Source organism: Diadema setosum, chromosome 12, assembly GCF_964275005.1.
Source record: "Diadema setosum chromosome 12, eeDiaSeto1, whole genome shotgun sequence".
In the NCBI taxonomy this organism is placed as follows: domain Eukaryota; kingdom Metazoa; phylum Echinodermata; class Echinoidea; order Diadematoida; family Diadematidae; genus Diadema; species Diadema setosum.
The window spans coordinates 6,073,432-6,084,515 of record NC_092696.1 but is presented as its reverse complement, the minus strand read 5'-3'; the positions used below and the strand labels follow the sequence as shown (position 1 = coordinate 6,084,515).

Sequence of the window (11,084 nt, the reverse complement as noted above, 5' to 3'; positions counted from 1 at the left end):
ATTACACGAAATAAGAAAATAAATCCACCTGTAGCTCTGCTCGACTTCTTGTTTCTTTCTTTCCTCTTTCCGGTCATTTTTTTTTTTTTTTTTGAATAGTGTATATACCTTATATTAACTGAAATGTATTCTCAGCACGTAAGTTGTGTATATCACATTATAAAATGGGTTCAAGAATGTAGCCAATCGGGTATTTACAATGTAGTGCATGTTTCACAATTGTAAATACCCTCGAGTGCGTTACATCTCCACTAACGCACTCTATCCTGTGCATAATTTGTATATTAATACAATGAGTTAATACCCCTTGTTCATCTTGTATATGATTTATCATGTATACATGGAGTAATGTATCAATATTATCCAACGCAGCACGAGCCACCACTCAGTAATACAAAGCGTCAGCCATAAACCATGTTTTATTATCGTGTTATAACGTACATCACAGCGACCTCTAAGAAGCAAAATCTGAATAGCCTTACACATTGATCGATTAAAATATACTTCAATGTGTCTAAGCAAACAAGTGCTATCATTGTATTTAGACATTGATCATTGCATTTATTCTTTACATATACTCTACTTATGGTCGTTGCTGCATATTAAAGTAAAACGACAGTAAGGCAAAATATACATTGTACAGTCAACCTCTCCTAAGTCTACCTCGCACAAGTCGAAAATTACTCGTAGTCGAAGAGAAATTCTACCCCTGATGGGGTATATTGTGTTAACTCTATTGTGCAAGTCGAAATTCACGTATTGTGGAAGGGTTTTTCTCTTGTCTTTTTGCATCCGACTAAAAGGCGAATTTGACTGATAGTATTTTGTTTTCAAAATGAAACGACAGGATTAAAATCAGTTGATTACACATTTACATGAATTATAGATATATTCATTACAATGTTCATTCATCTGCACTCATCCTATCATTGTGCATGTGGGTATACCTGTTCAACTGTTTTAGGACAAATCTGCATTATCACAATGTGGTAAAAAAAAAGCTCCTTAAAATATACAAATTCTAATGTAAAAAGCTTTCACCAACATGCATCGTGTGTGTGATTATTCAAACCTATGGCGAAATAAGATTACACGTATATACATTCACACATCAAGGTATACTAGAGTAGAAAAAGAAACTGCCTGAGCATTTAACATGTTTCTTCTGATGAATAATTAAAGAAATGCATGCATCGCAAACGGATGTGTCGTGTGTAGGAAATTGCACATTTAAGGAGATTGCGAATCATATAGAATAACGGCATCTTTCGTCTACACTGATAATCATTATAACAAGTGAGCGTAGATATCTGTCACTGACCAGTAATCTGCTAACGTTTACAGGCCAGCACTGACATAAGTATGCTTTTCAAACAAAGTTATGAATAAATATGGTATAAATATATATTGTTTTCAAACATTTCACTCTAATACGAAAATCCTCTCAATGAATAAACTTTAAAAATACATCTTTACAAAGGATACATCTTCAATGTATGTATTATATAGAGCAGCACGTATATAGAAAACATTCCAGCGTCTGTTGAATGGTACATCGTATAAATACACTTTATTAGTTGGTATTGGAATACGAATGCACAGACTTGCCTTGCAACTTAATACTTTCTAGATCCACAAATGGTTTAGAATATATAAAAAAAAAAATAATACAGTATATACATTCTACAACGGATACATTCCAGTTGTTTAGATTTGTTTTGGGTTTTTCTACGGTTGTATAGCTTTTATTCATTGGTATTTTTCATGCGTTTCAAAAATACTCCACTCTGAAATTGATCATACCGCAGTATGATTTTTTTTTTCTAATTGACATATAATGCGTAAACGATTCTGCATTTGCATGAGTAGCTGGCAGATTTCGAAGATTGCTTTAAAATTTTCGATTTTCAAAACGCGACCGAAATGTTATCTTGCGAGTATGTTACGGCAATTTCCAAGTAGTAACCTAAAGACAATCACACACACACACACACACACACACAAACACACAAACACACAAACACACACACACACACACACACAAAACGAGCACACACAAAAAAAGACACAAACAGAAACAAGGAAAAGTAGAAATTACGCAGTGCGTAATATATGTCCCCGCCGGAAGTAGCATTTTGTAGCAAAATGTGCAATATAGGTAAAAAATCAAGGTCAAAGGTCAAAGAAGTCAAAGGTCAAAATTCTGTGTAAAAGTTTTGAAGCCCTCACCTAGTGCCATCACATAAAGCAAACGGAATCGAAATCGGGTTAGAAATGGCGAAGGAGTAGCATTTTGTAGCCAATGTACAATACAGGTCAAAAATCAAGGTCAAAGGTCAAAGAAGGCAAAGGTCAAAATTCTGTGTGAAGTTTTGAAGCCCTCACCTAGTGCCATCACCTAAAGTAAACGGAATCAAAATCGGGTTAGAAATGGCGAAGGAGTAGCATTTTGTAGCCAATGTACAATACAGGTCAAAAATCAAGGTCAAAGGTCAAAGAAGGCAAAGGTCAAAATTCTGTGTAGAAGTTTTGAAGCCCTCACCTAGTACCATCACATAAAGCAAACGGAATCGAAATCGGGTTAGAAATGGCGAAGGAGTAGCATTTTGTAGCAAAATGTACAATATAGGTAAAAAATCAAGGTCAAAGGTCAAGAAGGCAAAGGTCAAAATTCTGTGTAGAAGTTTTGAAGCCCTCACCTAGTGCCATCACATAAAGCAAACAGAATCGAAATCTGGTTAGAAATGGCGAAGGAGTAGCATTTTGTACCAAAATGTACAATATAGGTCAAAAGTCAAGGTCAAAGGTCAAAGAAGTCAAAGGTCAAAATTCTGTGTAGAAGGTTTGAAGCCCTCACCTAGTGCCATCACATAAAGCAAACGGAATCAAAATCGGGTTAGAAATGGCGAAGGAGTAGCATTTTGTAGCAAAATGTACAATATAGGTCAAAAATCAAGGTCAAAGGTCAAAGAAGTCAAAGGTCAAAATTCTGTGTAGAAGTTTTGAAGCCCTCACCTAGTGCCATCACATAAAGCAAACGGAATCGAAATCGGGTTAGAAATGGCGAAGGAGTAGCATTTTGTAGCAAAATGTACAATATAGGTCAAAGGTCAAGGTCAAAGGTCACAACTGAAATTCTGTGTAGAAGTTTCAAAGCTCCCATGTAGTGCTATCATATAAAGCAAACAGAATCAAAATTGGCTCATAAATGACAGAGAAGTAGCAAATTTAACATTTTGATCACACACGGACGCACACACGGACGGACGGACGCACGGACGGACGCACAGACACACACACGTACGGAGCCCGTTTCATAGTCCCCTGCTCAACTCGTTCGGCGGGGACAAAAAGGGGAAGGGCGTTTATACCTGAAATTCGCATGTAGTTCCTCACGCGGTGTCTTACGACATGCGTCATTCGCGATGAAACATGTTTGACGGTAGGATTGGTGAATGATCTCGAAAAAGTCATAAAAGAATTCGAAAGCCACACAGGTTATCAAAATAATGCAGAGAGCCATGGCTAGTGGCATGTATGCTTTCATTTCATCATGCTCCATGGACAGATGCAGTGCACTATTATTTTCTGTATACCACACACAATCTAATTACTCCTAATACCTGGACGTAATGGTTGTGATAAAGTCTATAGGAGTGTTTCCCCATAACTAGGAACTTACGCTCCTGCAGTTCCTTAAACGAAACTATGCTTAAATACTTTTATAGCGTGCGGTACGTACGGCCAGCCAACGTGAATAACACAATCCTCATACAATGTGACGTATTTCAAGTCCATATCTGCTGTAATATGAATACTTTCTTTTGTCTCTTTGTTGCAGTTGTTGTTCCAGTTTTGCTTATTTCATTTTTTTTTTGTGGGAGCAGGGAAATGAGGACTATATTTGCACGCAGAGGGCTGCTATATTTGGAGTTGAGTAGACGGACACACTGTCGGGGAGTCCCCGTCGGTCGGGATGGTCTTCGGGGAGAAGCAGACACAGGTTTCCATGGGAGTCCATACTCACGCCAATGGAGACGAAGGCATCGCCATCGAAGTAGAGGGCAGGGTTGTGCGGATACCACTGCTGATAGAGACCAGATGAGAACAACCCGCTCTGCGAATTGCCGTTTAAGAGCCACGAGTCTCCCTGACCGTGTTCAGATTGTCCACAGAGCATCTGCTTCCTAGAAAACAGCAAAATGATAAGTATGGAAATGAAGAATTAATCACACTTTATATAGAAATCATGCAAGCAGGTCCTGTTGAATATTTGATCACCTTCCTGGCTACCGTGGCATTCTATGTAGCATGGTCTTATGAAAACCAAACGTGAAGCCGTTTATAAGAAAGTTACTAAGCATCTGACACCAGCCGTTCAACTGTCTAGCTTTAGAATGAAAATAAAAGAAGAAAAAACGTCAAGAAATGAGGTAAAATAATGATAAATTATAAATAGATAGGAAAATGAAGTGTTTCTTGAATATTACTCTTCCGACACACTTTCATAAAACATGCCCTTGCATTTGATCATATTTCTTCAAATCATTCATTATTAAGAGATACTTACACAACAAGTTGTTCGCAGAACATGATAAACTCCTGCCGTATAGTCTCGTTGTTTAGTATCATAGATCCATAGTTTGCAAGAACCTCTGCAGCATCCAGCGTCGGAGGAATGTGGTTGCTGCCGATGATGATACGCAGAGCGTCCTGAATATCTGCTTCTTGCCCGGGCGACAGCCGATGTTTCTCCACCGAGCAGGTGTCACCGCTGGCATTGGCAAGAAATGACCTGGAGCTCTCGAGCATGTATTGGTAGTCGCTGAGAACTCCTTGAAGACCCGATTGAGAGAACCCAGAACTGTCAACACTGGGATCCTGATAGCCAGCGCAGCACACCCGTTCGATGTCTTTTGCATGCGCTTGGATGTACAAGTAATCAGGGTATGTGGTTTCCCTTGCTCCATACACGCTACCCCTCAGGATAGGATTGTAGTCAATGAGATGCAGATCTTTGGGATGGTATGGGAACAGGACCGAATTGCCGTAATAATTCCCAAAGGCATCAACCTCAACTGGCTCTTCTTCAACTACTGATGTCCCGGGACGCTTGGAAGAACGATTATTCTTATACCTCCTACACCTTGATTTATGACTTGAGATTTCGCACAAGTTATCCGGCTGTGTGCTTCCCAATACTGTCACTGATGCACTGGTTTTGGCAAAGTCGACGTTGAGCTGTGATTGTCGTTTCACTGCATCTATTCCACAGGGGAGGCCGCTCAACTTGTGATCAAGAAATGGCTTCCCAAGATGGATGCTTCGGGAGGAGGGCGCTGCGAACATCTCATATGTCTCCTTAGGAGATATAGTAGGTGATGATATGCCTGAACTTGAGATGCTGGCAGTTGGGACAGGTTGCCTGGCAAGAGAACGATTGGCGGCGCCCTCTTCTCTGTATCGTTTACTTTCTTCAGAGTCGGTATCATCAGTTTCATGAGAAGGTGACATTTCAGGGTCTCTACCAAGATCCTTAGTCATCAAACAGGCCTCTTCCTTGCTACAGGCTTGCCTATTGTTGTCAGGAGATGGCGGGATGTCTTCTGGAAGCAGAACTCCCTCTTGACTTCCAGCACCAGAATCCTTCATTACATCTTGCGTAACTATTTTATCGCCTCTGATGTCTTTACTCTGGCTCTCCAAGCTAGAGGTTGTCGACAAAAAATCATCTTCGCCGAGAGATTCTTCGTTGTCGCCTGTACCCATGCTGTCGCAAACGGGGTTCTTCATGCGCGAATGTGAGGGAAGAACCAAAGGACCTGATTCCGTCAAAGGGGTATTCAAGTCGTTTTTAACAATGGGTGTAACATTGATGTGGCGCTGTCGAAGCCCTTCTCCCTCCGAGAGGGTCTGCAATGATTCTGCGACAAAATCCATCATTTTCGGAGATGACCTGATCTCAACCTTGGATTCGTCTCCACCGCTGGGCATTCCTTGAGAAGCGACATTTTGAAGCGGTTGGGGCTGTGACTCCAGCAGCCGCAGCAGATTTGGTCTATTCATTATATGCTGTTGATTCAAAGGTTTAACGTATCTTAGTTTACCCGAACGATCTTCACTTAAAGATGCGTCCATGCGGATGAGGGCCGGCGGGTCAGGCGTTGGCATGGAAAATAACGGTGTACCTATACATGATGATGATTTGTGCCCTTTTTCGGCTGACAGATCCGGCATCGATAAATCGTGAACACTATCCTGCGAAAGATGCTCTTGCGGGGACCTTAGAATGCCTTCGTAGGTCCCTTGCTGGGTTTCGGAAGTTAACCTTGCAATGTCTGTTCGATCATTCGCCGTTTCACCTACTGGTGCAGAATTAAGTATTTCATCATTGAGTTCGTGAAGATCAGCCTGTTCAGCATTTTCCACAGGGAACACAGGGGGGTTCTCTGGGTCACTACTGATCGTTTCTCTAAGTTCATGGTCCAACATATTCTCGTTCCTCGAGTTTAGTTCCATATCGTTGAGATCCATTCTGGGACACTTACAGGCCGGTTTCTTGTCGCCGGACGACGGAAACCGTAGTCGCTTTCGCGCAGATCTTCTACACTTGGGCTGCCTAGAACTGTCGCCAGCTACCTGTACCATGTCAGGCTTGTGAGCCACTGCTGAAATGCGCAACGTAAACCAAAAAATGTACGTCAGTGGACAATCAACTCCATGTCTCATTTTAAATTCAAAACAGTCAAACCACCTTTGTTTTGACGTTTTGACTGTTGTGCTTTAATTGGCCTCGTAAACTTGATGAGAGGTATGCACATATTATACAAACATAGAAGAAAATCGATTAGAAAAAGAAGTTTAATGGAGGAATCTAAGTTTCATATTTCTTTCTGCACATTTCTTTGACGATTAAAGACATGATAACTAGGTCTTAAAAAAAAAGAAACTTTGCGATTCCAAGACTTCTGGATCATTACGGCGAGTCCATTTTCTTAAATACTCCAGACATTTCTGGCTCAAATATTTTCAGATCGTAGAAGCTAGCACACAAACAGAACCATGTGTTGAACTCAGTTTGCTAAATATGAGGCATTACAAATATGACAGATGGAACAGAAAGTGCCAGAAATGGTAAATATAGTGAACAAAAATTAATGAAAAATCTATCTGCGTTAATACGATTTGTACCGTTTCTTCGCTGGCTCCTTGTCATTCTTTGCTCACTCACAGGGCTCATGCTCGCACCGTTCTCTGCTTTCTCACTAGAGCTTGGACGTCTCTTTCTTAACGTTACCATGTTGCGGTTCACGTCCAAGCCAGTGTTGCCAAATACCAACTGTTTTCACACAAAAAAAAACAACAACAAATAAGTAATGGACATTCAAGGATGATGATTATGATGATTATTATTTGGATGATGATTATCATTATTTGGATGATGATTATCTCTGCAACTACTTGAACCCTTTGAAGACTCACATAACCTAGACCTCCCCGAAAGTGACAAAATAATCAGCATGTTGATTGTGGTCACTCTCACGGGAGAAGAAGGAAACAAAGTAGAATTAAAGTAGACACCTTTAGGGGAACGTGGGGCAAGATGGGACACGGGGCAGGATGGGACAATGCGATAACTATCTAAGTAAGCATCAGAGGGCACTATAATCTGCACTGATAAAAAGCACGCTGTCAGGAAGCAATCTTTACGCTCTGTGAAGCTGAGATTCTCTTGAGCTTTGGTGGACAAACGCAAAAATTGATATTGATGACGGCAGAATTTCTGCAGTTAAAGGGAAGGTAAACCCAAAGAGCAATGTGGATTGAGCGAAAGCAGCAACATTAGTAGAACACATCAGTGAAAGTTTGAGAAAAATCGGACAATCGATGCAAAAGTTATGAATTTTTAAAGTTTTGGTGTTGGAACCGCTGGATGAGGAGACTACTAGAGGATATGACGTATGAGTGGACAACAATACAAAGAAAATATAAAGGATATTCAACAAAAATTCACTTTTTTAGAATTATGAAAGAGCAGTGGACCAACCGCTTTCAGAAAGCAGGGGGAATAATTGCTACCCTTAACATATGTCAATATCAAGTTGATGGAATTTGTAATTTTCATGAAAAATTGATTTTTGCAGTATTTTCTTTACATTTTCTTGATATTGTAGTCCACTCATACGTCATAACCTCTAGTAGTCTCCTCATCCAGCGGTTCCAACATCAAAACTTTAAAAATTCATAACTTTTGCATCGATTGTCCGATTTTCTTCAAACTTTCACTGATGTGTTCTACTAATGTTGCTGCTTTCACTCAATCCACATTGTTCTTGGGGTTTATCTTCCCTTTAAGAAATGTATAGTATCCCTGGCGTAATATGAAGAAAGGTAGAACGTTGATATCGTGTGTGTGTGTGTGTTTTTTTTTTTTTTTTTGTTTTTTTTTTTTTATAGTGATGCATCAAGTTTATTTCACAAAATGTAGGCAGACTGTATGTCATTGCATGTATTGTGTAGAGCTTAGAAGTGTAGTGTGTGTGTGTGCATGGGGCAGGATGGGACGTCCACCTCGGGGCAGGATGGGCGGGTGTCCCATCTTGCCCCATCATATTTGATGTGGTTAATGTATATGTTTTATTCTTTTTTCCAGTTTCAGAATGGTCCGGAATTACAAAAGAAAGAGCGACCGTTTCAAGTGGAACACGGAAATATGCGTCTTCATTGTTTGTCCCATCGTGCCCCACGTATGTGGGGCAGGATGGGACAGATTTGGCTATTTTCAGATGGCTATGACGTAAAATGAAAGTAGGCAATTAAGATGATATTACGTCTGATAGTGACTGTTGCCTTACACAATCTTTGTAAATCCTGTTTCATGTGGTACATTGTAGTTTGTGACGTAGTATTTGAAATAAAGCACATTTAGTGAAATGTGGCCCATCCTGCCCCACGTTCCCCTATTAATTTCATGACTGAAATGGTGTCGGCTAATAAAATGTAGAAATTAGATGACCAAAGAGTTATTCAACTAGATTAGACTACTAGGTATTAAATAGAGGGGATCTTCTCCAAACATTTCAGCATCACATGACTTCCCGACATATCAGACGTCACAAGATTGAATGCTTATGGTTAGACTTCACTATACATTAAATCTCCGAATCTATGTAGATTTAGATAATATTCTAGTTCTGTATTGTGGGTTATGCTACCATCTCATCAAGTAAGTAGAGCTAGATGGGCTGCATATCTCTTCGAAGACTTAGAAAATGTCAAGAAAAGAAGGTCAAACATTGGGAGACATGCAGTTCTCGCATTTTGTAGTGGATGACAACGGCTTTTAAAGCGATTTTTTTTTTTTTTTTTAGGGTACCGTAACAAACTAACCAGACAAGACACAAGATATTCTAAAATCTGACTGAAGAAAAATCGCGATTGAGCATCTTGATATAAAGTTACTTACCTGGGTTTAACCCCAACCCGAGATTCTTGTAGGGCCTAGCCCTAATGTACTAGTAGGCCTAGGCCCTACGATTTGATCGTGTAGAACTCTACATGATGTAGGTAGGCCTAGGGCCTACCGGTACAGTTTCTGGACCTGGGGGGGGGGGGGAGACCAGACCTGTCTGAAGTGAAAGCTTCAGTCTGCTTCTTCAGCCATGTTCTCAGCAGGCCTAAAAGGTGGATCCAAGGCAGGCTAGACTGGATCTTTTTTATGGTTTAATCGTGGCTGTATCGATAGAGCAGGTTCATTATTTTATGGAGCCTGACATTGTCATCAGCGGAACATTTCCCGAAGAAATAGGATACTGTGGTAGACATTTCTATCTAGGTCTATCTTACCTATGTATAACGTGTTAAGTATCTGGGTTCTAAAAAGAAGTCTACGGTCTACAATTTGTGTTTAAATTAAAGCGGGCTTTTCTACCTGTAACGTTAGGCTAGACACTAACTGCACATGTCAAACTCAGTCATACCGGCGGTAAGCTTAACCGTGGAGCGTACAACACTCAACACAGTGCGTGTTGAACACGTTCGACTCTTAAACACAGAGAGTTCTAACATTAGGCCCCATAGACAATTTCTAGACGGTCTAACGTTAGACGCACTAGACTCTAGATATTCTAGACCAATGACCAATGTAACCAAACAACGGTGTCTAAGTTAGGCCTAAAATTGGTTAGAATCTTAAACGTTAGTAGAAGTCTAGGATATTAAGTAGGAAGCAGACCTCCCAACCTTTCTGACTGAAAAATAGGTATGATTTGGTTCATAAGTAGGAAAGAAAGAGCAGTTCTCATACTATGTGTGTAGCAAAATGATCAAGGAAAATAGGAAAATCCTATTGAAATAAGAGTTGGGAATGGACAAAATTCAGATTCTTTCCTCCAAATTCAGAATGGTTGGGAGGTCTGAAGAAGTAACGTGTTAGAATTCAACGACAGAACCAGAACTAACGTTAGATTCTAACGTTAGTTGTGAGACCCTTTCATTCGTGGACTGACCAAAAAGCGACAGTTTGGTCAGTCCACGTAAAATAGAACTTCTACGCCGTCATACGTTCACGCAGTGTTAGAACTAACGTTCGGCCTAACCCGTTAACGTTAGACTTCTAACGTTAATTCTAACGTTAGGTGTTAGGCCTAACGTTAACGTTATACCTAGGCCTAATAATGTTAGCAGATCTAGAAGTCTAGAAAATATTGTTTAGTAGGGCCTACCCTAGGTAGCTGGAACGTACGTTACTTTATAATTTCAAGGGCTGTTTAAAGTTAGTACAATTCTAGTAGATTCTAGTAGTTTCAAGAGTCAATACCACTTAGGCCCTACTAGGCCATTCAGTTGAATCAGGCCTAACTAGTTCTACTGTAGACTAACGTTAAAGATATAGATCTAAAACTAACTTAGGGCCTTACATAGCCCGACCAGACGCTGTTCGCTAAGCGAATACAGCGTCTGACCAGCGAGCGGGCACCTACAAAGCGGGGAGCCACAACACAACTACAAAACTTACGAAAATTTATACGTTCTTTATAAACAATGTAGACGTTACCAAACGTTACTCACCTTAAGTGCATGCT

The 11,084-nt window shown here is 40.3% G+C and overlaps 1 protein-coding gene across 1 annotated transcript; it reads right to left on the bottom strand.

The window, feature by feature from the left end:
- Positions 1-3,254: 3,254 nt before the first annotated feature.
- LOC140236135 (uncharacterized) lies at positions 3,255-6,185 on the bottom strand. Its single transcript, XM_072316107.1, has 2 exons — positions 4,571-6,185; positions 3,255-4,187 (listed from the first exon to the last, which is right to left on the bottom strand). The coding sequence occupies exons 1-2, from the start codon at positions 6,169-6,171 to the stop codon at positions 3,899-3,901; spliced, it is 1,890 nt and encodes a 629-aa protein (XP_072172208.1). The 5' UTR covers positions 6,172-6,185; the 3' UTR covers positions 3,255-3,898.
- Between the last annotated feature and the right edge of the window lie 4,899 nt (positions 6,186-11,084).

Excerpts from the sequence above, each read along its gene's own strand:
- LOC140236135 (XM_072316107.1), bottom strand. The coding sequence starts at position 6,171 with ATGCCAACGCCTGACCCGCCGGCCCTCATCCGCATGGACGCATCTTTA. Across the intron at positions 4,188-4,570 it reads TTCTGCGAACAACTTGTTGT|GAAGCAGATGCTCTGTGGAC; the intron begins GTAAGTATCTCT and ends GCTGTTTTCTAG.